The following is a 21157-nucleotide window of genomic DNA, read 5'->3' as shown; positions in this document are numbered from 1 at the left end:
CAAAAATTCTTTTAAAGCTGTCAGTTGATTTTGGACTGGAGTTTTAAATTCCTTGGCACTGAGCAGTGCTGCTAGGGGATGGGCATCACCTCTTAGCTCTGCTGTACAAAAACTGTAAGGAAAAAGAGTAGATCACAGGCTCCTCCTTACTGCAGTAAAGCTGAAGCAACTCCAGCTGACCTTACCCCCCAGCCAGTCTCAGGCCCTCAGGCACATGTGACTTTAATCAGCAGAAAAACAAGGGACTAGTCCTTCCTAGCTGTCACCTGAGGGTACTCTGCATTTGCATTGCCAGGGATGCCCTATGCCAGGCAAGCACCCACTGTCTGGGACCTCTGGGCCCAGGGGTGCAAGGCCACTAGCCAGCACATCCATGTGCCAGATGTGGATGCAAGCTCCTTGGCCAGCCCCTGCAGCAGCACAGCACTAGGAGGGCTGCATTTCAGCCACAGCCTTAAATTACAATTATCATCTGTCACAGTCTGCAGACTGCTCCACCAGAAGTTAAACAGCCTCCCAGCGCTTTAAAATACAGGCTAATTCAAGTAGTTTGGCCAACGGTTTCCCCTCCTACAAACCCCAGCATCTGAAGACTGTAAGTTGTGGTGATACTGTGGAATATCCTGAAAAGCATCTGAGCTCTTTAGAAATTTATTTCTATTTCATATTCAGTTGAATTAGTCATTAATGCTTTTTTTTGCCACACTTATCCTCAATCTGTCTGAAGACCCTGCAAAACATCAACATATTTGGTCTCTCAACACTGTCACAAAGCACACCCATCTCTATCAAAACAGGGGAGCTCCGGTTTTCCAGGCAGCACCTCTGCCAGCAAGTGCCACAAATCCACAGCCTTCACTTACTGCAAACACTGACCACTTAGCACCTCTGGACAGGGCAGCAGAGGAAATACTGATTACTGAGTGATCACTGAAAACAAATTCAAATAAAAAAAAAAAAACACCAAAAAAACCCAGACAAGGCCTTACAAAAAACTGTACTGCAGGGACTTGCCCAGGATCACACACTCAGCAAATGGTGGGCCATGAAAACCACAATAAAATAACTTCTGTGGTCACCAAAATCCCCTCCAACATGATGTCATTAGCCACCTCATTTTGTGCACTCCTGGGAGGGGCTCAGCTGTCACTGCTGAAGAGAAATGGGTGAGAGCCTACAGGAAATACAAAATGGCCCTGAACCACAGGTGAGTCTTAATTGGCAGAAGAGCAAGTCAATCCCACAAGTGGATTGCTCTCTAAACAAGCACAAGCCAGTCATACCTCAATCCAGAAGGACACACAGGTGATCACCAGAGTGGCACCAGGCTGCTGGGCCTGGCTGATGCCTGCTACAGAAGAGTGTGAGCCGAAGCCTGGCCAGCAAGGTCTGCCACCTGGCAGAGCACCCAAATTCCCACCACTCCCAAGGCCCAGAAAGCAGATAAAATTATTCAAGTTACAGGCTGCTTTTTGAAGTTCTCCCTGAATATCACACTAGAGCCACAGCTAATGCAAACACAGCTACCTACTTACACAGTTACGGTCTAAGTAAACAGACTCTCTGCATGTCTGTAGATGACTCTTGTTTTCTGCAGCTCCTCTGTCACCTTTGTGGCATACAGTCTGCAGATATGCTCTGGATCTGTACAGAAGCCCTGTCCCCCTAGGCACCGATAAAATGGGCCAGATTTGTCCTGGCACTTTTACCGCTAGCCCTTTGATTTAAGTTTGGGGATGGAGGAAGTGAACACTCTGTATCGAGCATCTCTGGCTCAGCAGCCACTTCCCCTGCTGGTCTGGCAGAGTCTGAGTCTGCTGATCTGCAGGGTATATCAGATGGTTCATCTATTCACTGCTCGCCAATCCCAAATCCCTCACTGAGTTTTCTTTGAGACCTGGAAAAAATGCAAAGCTCCATTTGTGTAGGAAACAGACCTGACTGAAAACTCCAGCACCTGTGGAGTAACAAAAATATAAAGAAGGGGCAGGATTCATTAATTCCCGATCACTCATCTGCACATGCCAAAGTTGCCACAGTTACCAAAGTTCAAATGCTGGGCTTGCCCCTCCTGCTCACTAGAGCCTGGGAAGGGAGGAGGAGTGCAAAGGGACAGGGGAGTCTAGTTTCACAGCTGGCAGGCATGGTAGCAGCTCCTGAGAAAAAGCTTACAAGGCTTTTAATTCAGGGTTGCCAACGTGACTGTTTCCTCCCTTCATTCCTGGCCTTGGCTCCAAAGCTGTCCATAGGGAATGTCCAGTCTAGTCTAACATATCATCTGATGTCTCTATAGTTTGTCTCACTTCTGCAGTCCCAGCTTGCACCTGTTAACTGAAGCCTTGGCTCGGACATGACTTCAAAGCCCTCCCTCCCCACAGACTTTTCCCATAGGCAGAGCGAAGGCAGAAGGCACACTGCCTTCTGTGGCTTTATCCCTTTCCTCTCAGTGCTGCTGCTGCAGCACATGGGAGATGGCAGTGCTGGGGGCTTGAAACAAGCAGCCCCAGACTCTTTCACCATTTGCTGTTTAAACAGTGTCCCCAAGCACACCAAGAAGGGGTTAAGACATTAGCACAAGTCAGGCAATAGAGTAAACAGTTTCCTCTAAGCAGGGAGACACAGAGGGCTCTGAAAGTCACACAGCTGTACACCCTGGGAAAGAAGAAAAAAAAAAAAGTCAGTGAAAGGTACAGATTCTTGTCAGCTGGGACATTACAGGGACACAAAGAGGAAAAGAATCCACAGATGGCTGCTCAAAACCCAAAGGACACAGGGACTACCAGAGCATGTGCCAGATTACCTTTACAACATCCTGAGCTAACTGAAAAAACTGCAAGACACCCTGAAGGCTCTGTGCAAGTCACAGGGCCTCGTGCATACCAGCCAGAAAGTGAACAGCCTAGTCATCCGGGACACCAGATTTCCAGAAGAGATTGCATGATCACACAGGTTCGCCACGGCAGAGGAAAGGATAGCTGTATGCATGGAAAGCAAAAGAAAAAAAAGAAAAGGCTCAAAATTGTTTCAAGTCTAGATTTTAAAGCCAATTTCTTCAAGTATTTGAGCCAACCTGAATGTTTTAGATGTTGATATCAAGTATTTATGTTTAAAAGTATAAATTCTTGGCCCTGAATGCCTGTTTGTCAGCCCCAAAACCTGCCCTAAAGGGTATAGTTAGCACAAGGGACTTTTCAGGAGGTATAAAACCCACAGTGTATCTATCTAATCCATCACAGAACACATGCCATGGAGATCAATGGGTTTGTCTGGGGAGAATCTGGAATATGCACCTTCTCAGCAGATTCTTAGCCAGAGGGTTGGTCTTAGTGGAGCTCCTCAAAAATAGGGCACCATGGGGTATACTCATTGCACTAAATGAGGAAAGGATTTTCAGTGGCATGGAAGGCAGCCATGGACTGTTCTTTACAATAGAAACCTCCAAAGGTGACTCTTAATCACCTCCCACCCTCCCTCCAGCTGAATGCAAAGGACATTACCCTGTGGGAACCCTTGCCTTGGGTTCAGCTGGTGGGAACACAAAGGCAAAGGCAACTTTAAGCAGCAAACACAAGGTCACACCTTCAGACCAGAACTTGGATTTGTGGACAGTGGAGAAACTTTGAAAAAGCCAAATAAATGCAGGCTGACTGCATAAACAGCTCTGGGAAGCCAAAACAAGCCTGTCTCAAACAAACAAGGAAACGACCCAAGCCATGGGGCTTGCTCAGGCTCCACAGAGTCTGAACACAAGGCACAGAGTCCCGCTCCTTCTCCTCCCAAGACACACACCCGTACATGTCATGTCTGCACAGCCCAGCAGCATATTTCACCATCTTCTCCTTTCACATGACTATGCCTATTTGTGAGATCCCATTTGTTTGCATGAGCACATGAAAATAATCTTAAATAAACAAGTACTATATTAGAAATTACAGGCCAGAAGATGATTAACAAACCAGAAAGACCATTTTTTGTCTTCAAACAGACATCCGTGAAGTCAGAATAGTAGAACATTAATAACCACAGAGAGAAATGATGATGTAACCAACTGTTCCCACGTGTCCCACCCTACCACTTACTTGTCCCCCTGCTCCCCTGCCCTACTGAACCTCACATACAGGTTAGTGACAAGGGAACATGCTGAAATGGCTAGCTCTTAGGATAAAGGCCTCTTAATCCAGGGAGCTAATCCATTTATACAGCACATAACTAACCACTGTGCTCAGAGAATGTTCTCCCACACTCGCATGCAGCCATGCCTGCCCACACTTGCCTCGCAGCACAATGCTACACAGCACATGGGGCCTGGGGTGGTGTTTGCAGGTTGAAGCTCAGAGCTTGTGATGGGGTTTGACCTACCAACTTTGAAAGGGCCAGCCTAGGCCTCTACCCATGTGAACAGCTTGCAAGGAATTCAGAGGAGCCAGTATCCCCCATCTGGTGCTTTGCCCTTCCTCTTAAGTAAGTACATGGTTCCCTTCAGCACTGGTGACTAGCACTCGTGGATTCTGATACCCTGTTACATCCCCTTTGTCCACACCCTCATGGCTGCACATCGCTCAGGATGGTACAGAAGCTGGTCCAGAGAAGCCTCCCCAATGCGAAAAGCAATACAACCAATGCAGCAAACAGTGCTTTCCCCTGGACACTTTAATGTGCTGAGCTTCAGCATCTCCACTTGTCCACAGGTGCCAGCACAGGATACACATTACTCCTGCCAACTTTTTGAACCTCCCCTATGCGAGAGCAGTGATATGCCAGCTCAGAGCCAGAAGCAGGCCACTACCCTTCCAAACAGGTGTTAGCAGAACACAGCAACCCTTAGAGCTGTGCCCAAAGCTGTGCAAGAAGAACTAGTTGGAGAACTGCTGACCTCATGTACACCACTCCACTGTCTGCATCAAGATCCACTTTCCAAATACTTGGAAATAAACCTTCAACTCAATACCCTGTAAGATCCACATCAGAGCCTGTATAACACGTGCCACTGCTTGTAACACACAAATTTTAAGACGCAAATCATTTTGGTGTTTCCTTTCTTCAGTTCAGGATCTTGGCCCATCTCATGCTTATGAAACAGTCATGTCCAAGGACCAAGAGGGCTCATTCACCTACTGCACTGGAGAAGAGCAAAAGTTCAGATCATATCATTAAAAGAAGAAAGAGCAGAATACAAAAGCAGACCTGAACATCTCAAGGCCAACTTCATTAAGAACCTCTGTGCAGAGAAAGTTGGTAATAAAAGCAAAAATTTATACTACATTTGTATGAATAGTTTTGAGGGTGTTTGAGTGATTTGGATGCTTGCATCTGGAAAGCAAATGAACCAATGCCTCAACACAGTACAGAGTTTTACACAGTGGACCAAGCAACATAGGCAAGTCTCACAGTTGCAGCAGTAGTTACTGCTGCTTTCTACTTCTAACCCTACCAGGAGCCACATCATGAGATACCAATCTGATTTTTTCAGCTTCTTGAGGTTTACCATTTCACTCATCTCTAGGGTCTTTCCATAGGCTGTTTAGCATAACTGCCCATAGTAAAAGAGTCTGCAAAACGCATACAGGAAGAATTAGCACATCAAAAATGCCTTTCACACTGCTGGTAGCAGTCAGACTGGAAAAGAACATTAGGTGTATGATGAAAGAAAAGATACAAGAATAGTAAAGAGATGTCGCACTACAAGTCTCTCTGCTCAAAAAACATTTTCCAAGAGCACTACTTCTACTGCTCATAATTACACTCATTCCTCTAACACCACTTAGAAACTAACAGAGCTGGCCATGTTATTCAGAGGATGACAAAATTATATTAAGTTGAAAACACATTAAGAGCTTGATTTGATAGTACACCAAATTCAGAACTACAACGAAAATACACACACCATAAGCTCACTGTGCTATTTCAATCAGAGCTCTGAACAAAGCACTACAGCTTAGGTTTCAAGACTTACATTAAAGTATGCTCAATATACAGCCTTATCTAGCCTGGTACACCACGCTCTTGTATGAGGCTTGTCTCTTTCCTGCACAGACAGCAAACAATAGCAGTAACAGACTTTCCTGAACAAACATGGGGCATTCCCTGACCTATGGCAGTTTCCCCAGCTGTAAACCACATCACCTGTAATCTAACAAGTAACATGTTTACAACAGTAAGAAAACGAGACATCTGACTGGCTCCATTTTAAGGATATTTCTACCTATACTAGGAACTGCACAGATCCACTACCTTTGCAATTTGCAAAATGATTTGTTAAACTGTTCCTTGTTTCTTAATCGTATTATGCCTACATACCGTCGCGCCAGAGCCTACAGGAGTGTCTGATGAGCCTCTGAAGTGATATGCAAGATAGGGAGTTCCTAAAGTCTCCACAGGTAGGCAAAAGACTTATCTATGCTGTCAAAAGTGAACATGCTTACAATAAGACTGCAAAGTAACTTGCGAAGCAATTCAGGGTTTCATCCTTTGTATAACTGCCCAACCTATTTTTTCCATAATGAAACGCAAGTAGGTGAAATTACAGGTTGCAAGGATATGCCAGGATTTTAACACAAGCACATTTTTAGAATTAAAAATATAGTTTACCCTCACATAGACATTATCACAGACTTCTCATTTACATTAAGTTCCTAACACTCTAGAGGATCCTCAGTTTTGCCAGTTCATTCCTATGGAAATTGCTTTGCGTAAGCAAGGAAAGTCCAACAGGAGATTGAAAAGATTATTTTCAATGAGGAAAACCAGCAAACTTAATAGGGTTTCTCCTAAGTACCTTAATTTGTGCTGTTCTTAATTTACCTGTGGCTCCCAGGACACCTATGCTTTTGAAACCTTGAATTTAGAAAAAAAAAAAGTAACTATGTTTTTGGCTTGGAGAGGGAGGGTTCATCTCTGACTTACTGGTCATCATTTTCTTAAAACCAATTGCAAGTCAACAAGAAGTGTGTATCTGGCAGCACAGCTCTGGAGATGGGCAGGGAGTTTTAGAAGTGAATTTGCTCTGGTTTAACTCAGTCTCCATCTACATGAGAAGTAGATGTCTCTATTGAGCGCCTCCTCCTGTGAGATGAGCTGTGGACCAATGCCCAAAACTCCCATTGACATCAACAGGCTGAAAGAAAGTGCGAGCAGAGCCCAGCAGTGCGGTTCTCATGTGAGCCAACATGAAGAGGTTATTCAGAGCTAAAGCAGAAAATCAGAGCCCACACCAAGGACAGCTGTGTTGTTGACAGCCGGGCTGGCTATTCTACCATGGCAAAGCTTGCCTCAAAACCAGTATTTCCTAGAGTGTTTACTCTAGTCACAGGCTTGGCCTTAAAAGCTCAGCCAGCTTCTGCCTATTGAACAGTAATGGTTGCTGCATTTTCAAGTCTCAGACATGCTCTGGGACAAGCTGCTTGCTTTCAGTCTGCAGTGGCAAAACTGGAGCACAAACACCCAGCATCAATAGTTAATCTGCACAATCACATGACCACCCTGTTTCTGCTGTTTCCAAACCTACACTACCACCTCCCTCCTTCCTTCTCACTCACAGGCAGTGACCCATGGGGAGACTGCAGGGTACAAAGCACACCCGTGTCACCTCAAACACCAGTGCCAAGCCATGCTCTCCAAGGTCTTACTTCAGAGATATGGGGCTAAGCAGTGCCTGTGGAAAGCAAAGGGAAAAACCAAGCTTTTGCTTTCCATTCCTTGCTACCATCACTTCTGTGCAGTGCTTTGAACAAGTCTCTTACCACCTGATTTTTAAGCAGTAGCAGCCTTGTGGGTGCTGACTTCTAAGATGCTGGTCACTTGTGTAAGTGCTTAAGCTGGGAATTCAACGCTTAGTGGTGGTGGTAGGTTAGGAACAAAAGAAAAAGCCTAACCTATCTCTTCTGCTCCTTTCAGTTTCTTAATCTATATAATAAAGTCAGAAAAGCAAGCAGAAAACTGCCACCACCCTCAGATGCTCTCTGGACTACATGAGGAATAACCAGCTTGGTTCTAAATAGCCATTTACCCTTTCCAGTCTCCTCAAGCTCACCTCACTGATCCTTTGAAAAAGTAAACTGTAAGGCTTTCTCCTTTTCAGAGAGATCCATTCATCTGCAGACCAAATACAACATGGGCAGTGACAGTATATGGTGAAGCTGCCTGCAAACTCCTTTTCTCCCCAGGCAACAATGAGATATTTGTATCACAATGAGCCACACGCTGAGGGAAGAGTGGGAAGGGAGAGGTATCTGGCCAACTCAACAGCCACACTGGGACCCAACCCAGGCAGCCCTTCTACTCCAGACACCAAGGCTAGGGGAGGTAAGGACAATTCAGCCTTATTCCAGAGAACAGCACTGTAGAGAAGGTCCTGACCTTCACTGCCAAGCAACATCTATTAACTGGTCTTGCTGGAAAGTATAAACAGGTTGCAGCAAAACTTCTTAATCTGCCAGGCCCTTGAGGCTACTTGGGCTGAATTCAGAGAGTAGGAAAGAGAATGTGCCAGCATTATCCTTCTGCACTGTACTGTGTCAAAACAAGAAACAAAACATCCTTTGGAAAACCTTCTTCAAAAAGGACCTGCAACAGCCAACACACAAGAGACAGAACAGGAATATGCTGCAGGATCGCCACCCTTAGGTATCCAACCCAGCACCCACTCTTTGACTGCCATTCACTCCACCTCAAATCACATTTTAACCAGTTGTGTTGTTGCTGCAGTTAAGATCTCTAGGTTTTGCTGAGTGATGTTTTTTGTGGCCTCTTGGCAGCCCACCATAAACCACTGCCAGTAGATATGGGAGACTGGGTTTTTCCTTCTACTGGCTCAGTAGGAAATATTTTCTGTAGTCCTTTCAGAGGAAAATGCTAGAGGTCAAGACCCCAACCTTGTCTATTCATGTGCAGAGATTCTGGCAGCCACTTTCAGGTGGGAAAACTCCCCCCCCCCCAATTTGCTCCCTCCAGGCCTACCTACCCCTCACAGTCACACCAAGAGGTCAAGCCTCACACAGTATCACCAGCATTACTCAGGACTTCTCCTTAAGTCACAACCCAGGGACACATGCCAGTGGTGCCCATATGCCCATTTGATCTCCTCTCTCTGGTCTGCAGCCAAAGAATCAGCTTTAGTCTAATACCTTCTTACCAGGCTTTAGAGCTTAAAGAAAAAAGAAAGACAGCAGGGTTGGGAAAGTAGCCAGCAAGCCTGCCAATCTAAATGATAAGCTGTTGGCTTTAACCTTAGGCTCGTAATTTACTGCCACTGGTGCCAGGTGCTATATTGTCCCTTTGGGAATCTTAATACAACAAAATGACTCTCTCTAGCTCTGTTTCCACCCATTCTTACCCTCTTCTTCCCCTTCCTATCCCACAGATCTCTCTTGCCTTCAACACATACTCTCCCAAACCAGCCACATCTGATTTCCTTCCCTCATCTTCCTTTTCCTCAACCAAGCTCTCTAGTGCACTGCAAGTCACCCAACCTAATCCCCACTCTCATGATTCAAAGCAGCCCCTCAAGGAACCGGGTTTCAGATGTTTCAGCAGATGTTCTAGCTACTGTCTTACACTTGGAGACAGCCCAGATGCTACTTAGGTTCCATAGTAGTCCAAATAGCTATATTCACCAACATGCAAGCTCCCAGGAAAAGAACACAAAGTTACATGGCCAGGTACCCAAGTAAGAAGAGATAGATAAATATTTCCAGACAGAAGCACTCATAGTGGCTGACTTGTCCATCTCCCCCTTGAACTGTTGCCCCTTTGCATGCATTACAAAACCAGATCAAAAATGCACTCAGGCAAACAAGGAAGGAAAGGATTAAGGGACAAGACTAGAAGTGTTTGGCCCTAGGAATGAACAAGCCAACACTCTCTGTGCCAGGGCTGACACAATGGTGGAAGAGGTCCAAGGACAGATGCATGATTAGAATGAAAGTCTGCCAGCAGCACACCTGAAAGGTGACCATAGTATCAACAGATGTCATGGGGCAGAACAGAATTGGAGCAGACTTGCACAGAAATTAATTCTCTATTTCAACAATGTACATAGAACATACATCCTCACAGAGAAGCTGTTGATGTACGGGCTGGATGAGCAGACAGCAAGGTGAACTGAAAACTGGGTGAAGAGCTGAGCTCAGAGGGATGTGATCAATGGCACAAAGTCTAGTTGGAGGCCAGCAATTAGTGATGTACCCTAGGGATCAATATTGGATCCAGTCCTACTCAACATCTCTATTAATGATCTGGATGATGGGGCAGAGTGTACCCTCAGTAAGTTTGCTGATGACACAAATCTGGGAGAAGTGGCTGTCATCCAGAGAGACCTTGACAGGCTGAAGAAATGGACTGACAGGAACCACATGAAGTTCAAGAAGGGGAAGTACAAAGTCCTGCACATTGGGAGGAACAATCCCAAGCACAAGTATACACTGGGGGCCACCCAGCCAGAAAGCAGCTTTGCAGAAAAGGATCTGGGGGTCCTGGTGGACACCAGATTGAACATAAACCAGCAACGAGCCCTTGCTGCGAAGGTCAATGGTATCATTGGCTGCATTAGGAGGAATGCTGCCAGCTGGTTGAGGAAGGTGATCCTTCCCCTCTAATCTGCACTGGTGAGGCCACACCTGGAGTACTGTGTCCACTTCTGGGGTCCCCAGTACAAAAGCAACATGGAGGTACTGGAAACAGTCCAACAGAGGGCCACAAAGATGATTAAGGAGCTGGAGCATTTATCCTATGAGGAGAGGCTGAGAGAGCTGGGAGTGTTCAGCCTGGAGAAGATATGGCTCAGGGGGGACCTTATTGTGTACAAATATCTGAAGGGAGGACGGAGTCTGGTGCTCTTCAGTGGTGCCCAGTGCCAGGACCAAGGGCAATGGGCACAAACTGAAACACAGGAGGATGTTCCCTCTGAACATCAGGAAACACCTTTACTGTGAGAGTGACTGAGCGCTGACACAAGTTATCCAGGGAGGTTGCAGAGCCTCCATCCTTGGAGATACTCAAAAGCTGTCTGGACATGGTCCTGGGCAACTGGCTCCAGGTGACCCTGCTTGAGCAGACGGGTTAGACAAGATGACCTCCAGAGGTCCCTTCCAACCTCAACCATTCTATAAGAATGCTCTAACCTCTGTCATGGTGATTGATGCTGAAAGTTTAGGAATAGGACTAGATTATCCTACCTGCCTTGCCCTTGGCATTTACAAGGTGGCACCATGGCAGCAGGTGAGCCATACCATCAGTGAAGACATAGTCAACTCAGTTGCCTCCTTCAGGAAGGAGGAAATCATTACCCTTTCTAGGAAGCAGCTAGGCCAAGTTCTACATGGGTTACAGTTCTCATGCTCTGACTCATCCAGCCCCAGCAGCACACAGGCACTTCCATTACAGCATGTTTTTGCATGTATTAGCCATGCAGGGAACACTCAGGGGACACAGAGAAAGAGAAAGAGATTTCTTCTGCCTAGTAGAGTCATAATTGCCTCCTCAGGGCAGGGTAGGGTTCCTCATGTCTTCCCTTGCTATTGAGTCTTTCTCTACCTCCCAGACAGCACCCTTCCTTCCCACCCTCCCTTTCTCCATCACTGTCAGACTACAAATGCGTTAATCAGCAAAGCAGACATCAGCTGGGTGGCACTGAGCCGAGTCTTTATAACAGACATCAAACCAGAAGAAAATATCTCCTCAGCTCCTCCAAAGGCACAAAGAATGAGACACCTCTACCACACCCCATCACCCACTCATAGTACATGTCTAGAGTCCCAGAACCTCCTGCCACAGAACTGCATCCTTGCAGGCAAGTAGACCGGACAATCTAATCAATCATTTTCAGCCCCAAACATTCTCATGCTAGGATCACCTTGCAGCAGCCAGGCATAGCATTTGTTTTGCTGGCTGCTTCAGTGCCAAATGCTGGCAGGGGTGAGATAGACAGGGGTTTCTGTACTGGAGGAACAGCTGCTGTAGAATATTTCTGGGGGTAAAAAAAATAAAAGCAAAATTGCAGGAGGTTACCAGAAGCAGGATTTCTCATTCTGTAATGGCGCAATCGGTTTCTGCAACAGTTTCCTTATTATATTGCTTCAAGCAGCACTCTACTGCACCCAGGGACAAAGAACTGCTATGGCCCAACTTTTCACACCTGGGAGAGAAGTTCTGGCACTGGGCCCCTTAGGAAATGGTGTAAGCCATTACACTCAGCACAGGCCCCTGAACTCCACTCAGTCACTCTGGAGAGCAAGGCCCAGGGCAGAGACAGTGATAAAACTACCACCAGCACCGGCAGTGGGTTTTCCAGCACTCCCTCGGCACAGAGGCAAGTTCAGACAGGCAAACAGATGATAACAATTTTCAGGAACTCACAAAGCCTAGATTCAAATGGGAGGCCAAGAGGTGAAAAGGACTTGCAAGCTCACACATTCTCTATCTGGAAGCTATTTGTCAAGTCCTGAAGAGACAGGCAAGGGCAAAGCCCAGCTGTGCTAAGGATATGGAAACCTCACCCTGGAGCCATTAGCAGCCCAAAGCCCAGACCCCAGTGTACCAGGGGTCACACACTGGTCTTTGGTCACATGTGGCAAGTGGCATCCTGCAACCTCTGTGCAACCAGTATTGGCCCAAAGAAAGCTTTCAGTGCCGATCACCCTACCAGGCCCAGTCCAACCAAAATGCCAGTATTCAAATATTCAGCAAAAGGACTGTTGGGCTTGACATTTCACAACTGAGCCCAGACCAGGGCTCACACTGTACCCAGGCCACTTTCAGTGTCAAGCTGTCGTGGTTTAAGCCCAGCCAGCAACAAAGCACCAGGAGGCCACTTGCTCACTCCTCCCTGCCCCCTCCGTGGGATGAGGAGAAAATATAAAGAAAAGTTCAGGGGTTGAGACAAGGACAGGAAGGGAGCACTCACCACTTAGGTCACAGGCAATGAACAGACTCAACTTGGGGGAAAAACCAAAATCAATTTAATTTACTGCTAATCAAATCAAAACAAGGATAATGAGAAGTAAAACCAAATCTTAAAACACCTTCCCCTCACCCCTCCCTTCTTCCTGGGCTCAACTCCACTCTCGGTTTTCTCTACCTCCTCCCCTCCAGTGGCGCAGGGGAACAGGGAATGGGGGTTGCGGTCAGTTCATCACACATTGTCTCTGCCTCATTGTCTGTCTTCCTCCTCAGGGGGAGGACTCCTCACTCTTCCTCTGCTCCAGTGTGGGGTCCCTCCCACAGAAGACAGTTATCCACGAACTTCTCCAGCATGGGTCCTTCCCATGGGCTGCAGTCCTTCAGTCACAGACTGCTCCAGCATGGGCTTTCCCATGGAGTCACAGTCATCTTCGGGGGCATCCACCTGCTCCGGCATGGGCTCCTCCACGGGCTGCAGGTGGGCATCTGCTCCCCCACTCACCTTCATGGGCTGCAGGGGGACAAGCCTGCCGTCTCACCACAGGCTGCACTGGCAGCATCCCCTCCTCTGGTGCACCTCCTCCCCCTCCTTCTTCACTGACCTCAGTATCTGCATAGGTGTTTCTCTCACATTCCACTCCCCTTTCCGCTGCAGGCTTCCCTTCTTAAATCTGTTATCCCAGAGGCGCTCTACCACCATCGCTGATTGGGTTGGCCTTGGCCAGCAGTGGGTCTGACTTGGAGCCAGGAAAGCTTCTAGCAGATTCTCACAGGAGCCACCCCTGTAGCTCCCTCCCCTGCTACCAAAACCCTGCCACACAAACCAAGATGAAGTTCCACTCACCCATCATGCACTGATACTACTCATCCACCAAAGGGGTGCAGTGTCTGCAGTGAGAAATCCAAATGTTAGCACAGGATGTGTTTTTCTCTTCTGTGCTGGCCTTTTTCATCCTAGCATCTCAAAGCATTTTAAATAATGCATTAAGCCTCCATAAGACAATGGTATTTATATTATCTACTCATACATGCAGGCAAACCATGGCAGAAAGGTTTCACAACTTGCTCAGAACTACTTAGTGACTTCGTAGCGTAACTGGAAATACACCCATGTACCCAAACTCTCTGCCTTGTACTTTAAAATGATGCTTTCCTTACCAGCCACTTACCCACACATAAATGAGGACAATTTGGATTGCTCATTGTGCCAACCCAAAGCTGCTGTCCTCCAGGAGAGATCTCTTATGATCTCTCTCCCTGCAAATGCTACACTCTGACCTCAAGCTGCTGAAAGATTTCAAAGGAGCTCCAGGCAGTCCCACTGAACAGCACAGGAGGATGGACCCTTTACTTCCTCTCTATCTGTTTACACAACATGCCAAGACCAATTAGTCTCATCTCCCAGGAACAAGCTCAGCAGCTCCAAGGAGTCTTTGTGACACCCTGGACTTCCTTACACTTCAGCTGACCCTTGCACCCCTGATGCCTTCACCTTGAGCCATCAAAGGATGTCCCTGCTCTCCTTGACCTTGTGCTCTCAGCATTGCCAAAAAAGCCAGATCTGCTGGCTTAACAGGGTGGCAGCAGCCACAGTCTTTCTAGTACATGCACAGCCTTTGTTAAATAGTAAGTGACTGGCAGCCAGGCCTGCGTGTAATGATGCTGCTGTCCAAGGACTATGATCAAGGGGTGGCTGGGAGAGGGCATTCGCTGCAGTAGTGTAGGTGTCTGCACAAGCCAGGGTATTTCTGCCCAATTAGGGGAAAGGAAGAAATCTTCTGAGCTAATTTTCTAGTCCTTTGGAGGAGTGAAGAAAAGCATGCGTTGAATTGCCCTTGCTCAGCCTCAAGAGGGAAGAGACTGAGTGGCCAGCTGACCAGCCAGCCAGGGTAGAAAATACACCCACCAACTGTCCAAACTCATGGCTGGGGCACAAAAGGGCAGAATCACACTGCCCCATGAAGCTGGAAAGACATGGCCTGGCACCTCACCAGAGCAGGACTTTTTAAACCTGCTCCTGTGCAGGTTTAAACCTTTCCTGCTGAGGAAGGCTGAACTGAAAGGCCCAGATGGAGATTTCCATTTATCTACAGGCCATGGAGATAGAAGCACAGCAATTCCCTAAGCCCTTTAAAAGCACTCAGATTGCCCCCAACCCACTTGTCTCTCCCAAATTTGCTCCCCTTCCTTAATAAAAGGCACCTGATCACTGGAACACACAAAGTCATTTGGACACCACATGCCACTGATCCATGGCCTTCCTGCAAAAGCTGCCTTGTTTGTTCAACCCTAAGAATAGCTAAGCATCCCAACACAGAGCCACTTCACACCAAAACTCCCTGGACCAATTTTCCATCACCATCCAACATAAACAGGATTTGATGCAAAGGCAAAGCACTCAGCTTCTCTTCATCCACCCCTGAGTAACCACATCATGCACTCAAAAGTGTCTTCTTGTCTCAGAACACATTTGCCTCTGGCACAAATTAATCTTGCCTGATACTCTTTGTCATCTGTCAGCTCCACAGAGCTGCAGGAATGGGAAGTAAGGCTCAGGGACAAGAGTGAAAATCCACATCTGCTGCTCAAAAAAAGCTTCCAACTGATCAAGCTTTTCAGCTGTATTCTCATGGGCAAGCACATGATAGTAAGGATAAGAATCATAAAGCAAGAATAGCTTTATGTTCAGAGCCCAGATGAAGCCTTAGAGTAGCCAGTTTAATATTATCATTCCTCATTTGCATTGTTTACCTGGCTAAAAACCACATGATGCCAAGTGCTGCCCAGGCAGTTAACACAAGGCATTTTTGTTGGAGAATGAAAACAGACCAAGAAAAAGAAACACCCTGGTCCCATTTTACAAGTAGGGAATTGAGGTACTGAATGAGACTTGCGCAGCTTCATACAAGTATTTTGTGGCAGAACTCAAAACAAAACCCAGATCTCAGATCCTGTCACAAGAAATGAGATCACTGATTTTAGCTAAGCTGATGGGAATCCAAATGTCAGTAGAAGACTGAATCTACAACATTATTGTTATTTCTATCATGATTTTTGTAGCAGAAACAAGTACAGGTAGCAAGCAAGAAGTCATCCTAAAGCTTCAAGATGTTACTGCTTGAAAATTAACCAATTAAAACTATAAAAATAATACAAGTGACCAAACACTGTTACAATACTCAGGCCGCATCTCACTTTGTATGTTTCCCCTCCAACCCCCCCCCCAAAAGCACCCTTTTAAATTAAAACCACTAGCTGAATATCCTTTTTTTAATAACAGGGATTCTACAACCTAGAAGTGTTAACGACATCTATAGCAAAAATGTAATTTAAAAAACACACCCCCACATCTACCTCAGATTTCAACTTTCTGCAAAAATCTTTGCCACAATTAATCCAGAAGTGTAAAGAGCAGATCGACCAGGAAGCAAATCATTCTCACAAGGCTTCCCAGAAAAACCACAACAGTTTGGAAAGTTTATTTAAATTAGCCCCTAACCTTCACCAGCACACCCCCAAACACACTGCTGAAAGGAACTTAAGGCAGACCATGTAGATGCTATGCATGGGATCCAAGTCAGAGAAAGCACCTTGGCCAAAAGGAACATTTCTCCATTTACTCACATGCAGTTTGAAAAAAAGAAGGCTGGGTACAGGCTTACCAGCTTTCTTCTCCTCTCATTAGGATGACAGACTAATTAGTCTGTCAGTATCAGCAGAAGATTTGGGTGATGTGAAATGCAAGACTGGGCCTTTTGAATGTTTTGTGAGCAGAAACTTGGCTAGAAGGGGAAAGAGGGGGTGAGGAAAACTGTACTAAACCACAAGTCTCTGCATTATGTATTCATGCGATGTATGCTGCCAGCAGGACTGAGAACAAGCAGCAATGTAACAAGGAAATGGAGGGGGGTCTCACTTTTATACATCTGGGTAAATAAAAACATAGTCCTTTCTTTTAGTGGATCCATCTTGTAGACTTAAAGGGGGTGTTTTTAGTGAGGTTAAAACTAGTACATCCAACCAGAGGCAGTGAAATTCTTCCCTAATGAGAGGAAATTCAGAACTGAAAAAAACTGTCTAACTTACTGCAGTTTACCAGGGTCAGCAGATGTCTGCAGATACTCTTTCAAACCAACAACACACCAGTGCAAGAAGAACAACAAATAATGAAGAGCAACCTGAAATATGAACTCTACAGCAACGCCTTCTGAAAGTGAGGCACCAGATGGGCACTGTGCAAGGGCAACCCACCCCACCAGTACCAGGCATGCCCCATTTCCCAGCCTCTGCAGAGATGAGGCAAACTCCTAGCATTCACACACCTTAATCCCAGGTCCCTACAAAAGTCCTGCAAAATCAAGAGTAACTGCATCTAGAGCAAATTTTAAACAGTTTGTATTTGTAAACTGTTAAGAAGGTAAAAAGCACTGGTTTACATTGCTGTAAAACTCCTGGGAGTCATAAAAAGACCTGGGCTCAAGGAGGTGAACAAGTGTGGAAATACCTATCATCAAGTCTACAACCACTTTGATCACAGAGGTATTTTTTTTACATACCCCTAAGCAATTAATTTATTTTGGAGTAAATGGTATGGGTTAGATCATGGCAGCAGGGGTAACTTGACAAAAGTGAACTCCAGTGATTTTGTTCCTGTGTCATGGAACACCGGACAGTATGTGTGCTGCCTTCCTAATGGGGGTAGAAAGAGAACAGCCCAACTGTAGCAAGAGCCACTCAAGTAGCAGCAGCTTTACCTCTAAGAGAGGTATCTACATCTAGGCCTAGTTTATCCTAGACAGCAGAATTACCAGTTACGCCCCTGAAGACATGATCACAAGAAGCAACCCTATGAATTTAATGAACCCTGCCTCAATAACCCTTTTCCATCTTTGCTTACAACACCTCTCAAGTGATGCGGCTTTCCGCATATGAAGTTCTGCCTTACCTGCTGCATTTTTTCCAGGTCAAGGCTGGGCCTGCTGACCTTATCCCCGTATCCTTGTCGATGTCTCTTACAAGGCATGACTTGCTCAAGGCCCGCCCCAACACTTGTGAAGATTAAAGGTCTGGAGGCTGGGCTCCGCACCAGGGGCTGGAGTCTCTTGGGAGGGGAGGCACTGAACAGCACGGGGCTTGGGCTGGCGTGCAGGCCATCAGCCTGCTCTGCCACAGGCTGGAAGGACATCGTGCACAAGTTCTTCACTTCTTCATCACTGGAGGAGGTATTGTTGCTGTCGCTGCAGCAGGCAAGCCTGCTGACCTGGGACCACTTCCGCTTCTCAGCGGCAAACTCTCGGTTGATGCGCTCCAGCTCCTCTTCTGAGCTGTGGCGGTCAAGGCTGGCATGGAAGAGGGCCCGAACCTTGCAGCATTGGTCCTCCTGGTTCTGGAGCTGTTTGGTGGCCAGAGGGGTCAAGGTACAATTCCTTCTTCTCTCTGGTGGGAGGAGAAGATAAAGGAGTGGCAGGGCAGATCTGTGTCCCACACCCTAATAAACTGGGGCTGCTTTCTCCTGACCTGTTTTTTTTATCTCCTCCCAAGTAAACTTCTGAGCTGTTTTCCCACCTTTTCTTCCTGAGAAGAAACACTCCCCAGCTGAATGCTTCCCTTTGGAAGTTTCCAGACCTTTGTTTAGACCTGACTGCTAAACATCCCCTCGCAAGCTGTCACCTGGAAGTCTAGCTGCAGAGCAAGAACATGGACATGCCACCCACCTCATCCCCTGCACGTGAAGAAGACATGATCTTACAAATGTGTTAGGCACTTGCCTCTAGCTAAAAACATTAAGTTCTAGTGACCAGTTCTCAAGGCAGAGGAGGCAAGTAAGTTACATTATTCTAAGCAGTATGTCTGTGGCTCAAATAGAGATCTGGTTTCTGGAGGTAGAAGTCCTCTTTCTATTACAAGGCTTGTCACATAAGAGAGCCTGCTTTCAGCCATAAGCTGGGCACGCTTTGCCTGTTCTGCTGAGCTCCATGTTAAGCATGTGAAGCAGGGATTTGAATTTTGATAGGACATGTCCTGTGGGTCAAGAATTTAACTTCTGCCTTTGCATAAGAATCCACTTGAATTTGGCTAAACAATGATAAAACACAGGGCATGTGCAAATGGCAGAGACTTAACATAGCTCAACAGATGCATTTATTACAGATTTCACCCTGTAGCTCTAAGCTGCTTCATACTAGAACCAAAAACAACAGCAGAGCACATGTCTATCAAAGACCCTTGCTAGAGATTCGAGAATAGGACTGCTCCATACCAACAGTACAGGAGGAAGGGAGCGAGCTAATCAGACAATGAGTCCAGGGGAATGAGGAAAGTGAAGGTCAAAACTCAAAATGGCAAGAAAGAGGAAACCTAGAACAAAGATGACAGGTGCACAAGCATAGAATAGAAGATAAATTTTTAGTTCCAGCTCTGCTGCTGGCCCAATTGTAGACCGTCTCTGCCCCATGTCGGCAGCACTGGGGCCTTAACATGTGGTTAATAACTTCCATCTCTGGTAAGAAAAGTGTGACTGCAGCATCTGATAATACCAGCTTCTCCCTGTGAGGTCTCAAAGACTTCAAGGTGACTCATTTAATGCATCTGGTTGTGGTACACTGGGGACAGAGAAGGAGGCACTTCCAAGAGCACAAGTGAAAAGCAAAATGGACTTCAGCTGTAGCATCCCAGGACCCTCCTATCTCATCCCTTTACCTCTGTCGATCTGAGCAAGTTCCTGGTTCTCTCCCTCAGAGTCATCGCTGTCCTCATCACTTGGGGGGTAGGAGATCTAGGGGGCAAGGAGAAAGAAAAGGCTTCATCGTGAACACTGATTACTTCCCCCTGCTGCTGCCCAAGCCACTTCCCCCACCCTCCCTCTCTCATATCCTGCAGGCGTCCACCCCACCTAATCACACCACCGGGCTGTAGCACCTCCCTATATACACATCCTCATCTCCCAACCTCAAACTCCCATCGTATCCTCTTACTTGCAGCAACACAAAACACACAGCCTACCGCTATCTCTACCTTACTCCACCGCCAATTCTTTCCCAAGCACAACAAACACACCCTGCCCTTAGCTACCCAGACATGCAGCTTATAACCTTCATGGCCTACCACATCATGTGGACAACTAAATTTCCCACTGCCCAAATAAAGACACATCCTGTCAACAGCACTATCATCTTGCAAGGCACCCACAAATGGAAGGTGCATGTTAACTTTAGCCATCCTATGTCTGTACCCACACATCCCCCTTGAAGGCACACACACAAGAACAGACTCATCTTGCTTTCCTACACGACAGCTCTGAAGAATGTAATAGCAATAAAAGAAACAGGATTTCACAGAAATGCAAACAATAACATTATGCTGTCCCCACCAGCACAGAATCTTACAGTACCACTGAAGACCCTTAAATACTCCAAGAATAATGACAATTCACATATTTTGTCTGTCACGAATTTTCAGGAACATTTGCTCTGGGTCAGCCAATGGACTTCACCAAACCACTTGCTGTATACCCAAATACCCACTTACTCAAAACATGTTTGTCATGGTTTAACCCCAGCCAGGAACTAAGCACCACACAGCTGCTTGCTCACTCCCCCCTCCCACAGTGGGATGGGCGAGATAATTGGGTCAAAAAAAAAAAAAAGAAAATTCATGGGTTGAGATAAAGACAGTTTAATAGCAAAGAAGAAAATAATAATGATAAGAAGAAGAATAAGAATTGGAATATACACAATGCAATTGCACTGAACAAACTTGGTAGCTGCCTCTTGAGAAGGGTTGAGAGATCTAAAACCAAGCTTTTGTAGGTCAGATAGATCCCACTGCTGCTGAGTTTCCTACATAGAGGAAACCCTACTTACCTTGTTCCTAAAGTGACTTTTGTTCTGTTGCATAGAGTATACCTGGACGTTATTAGATTAAACCTTTGAGCTATGCAGCTTAGTATGTGTCTCTGGCAATGGCCAAAACCAAGTAAGTCAAAGGAAAATGCAATACTTCAAAAGAAACCTTTCTAAGAGACAGTTCTGGAATAACATGATCATTGCAAAATGAGCTTTATTATTCCTTACACCTTTTTATTCATAATAACAACAAACATTCCCATCATTCTTAGCTGAGTCTCACAAGCTGCTTGCCCACAACAGAATTCAGTGGCAATAGGTTTCAAAAGGTTACATGCTGTGTTTCCATTTTAAAAGAGTCTGATGTGCTGTGCTTGACTTTTATAGAAGGTAAGGCAGCATGGAACCATTACACTGAT

General features: G+C 46.2%; 1 protein-coding gene across 5 annotated transcripts in view; it reads right to left on the bottom strand.

Moving 5' to 3' along the window:
• LOC128150014 (uncharacterized) overlaps positions 1–21157 on the bottom strand; it is a 58456-nt gene that overhangs the window by 19771 nt on the left and 17528 nt on the right. For 3 of the 5 annotated variants that reach the window (XM_052805760.1, XM_052805759.1, XM_052805761.1), the window contains exons 3-4: positions 19594–19669; positions 17840–18330 (exon numbers count right to left, since the gene is read on the bottom strand). In XM_052805760.1, coding sequence (XP_052661720.1) covers positions 17840–18330; positions 19594–19669 — 567 coding nt within the window. Of the gene's footprint in view, positions 1–13738; positions 13783–17839; positions 18331–19593; positions 19670–21157 lie in introns of all 5 variants that reach the window. The other 2 variants (XM_052805762.1, XM_052805763.1) reach the window with 1 other exon arrangement.

The sequence above is a fragment of the Harpia harpyja genome, chromosome 13 (assembly GCF_026419915.1).
Source record: "Harpia harpyja isolate bHarHar1 chromosome 13, bHarHar1 primary haplotype, whole genome shotgun sequence".
Lineage (NCBI taxonomy): Eukaryota > Metazoa > Chordata > Aves > Accipitriformes > Accipitridae > Harpia > Harpia harpyja.
Note: the sequence above shows the minus strand (reverse complement) of the source record. Positions and strands in the feature narration are given on the sequence as shown.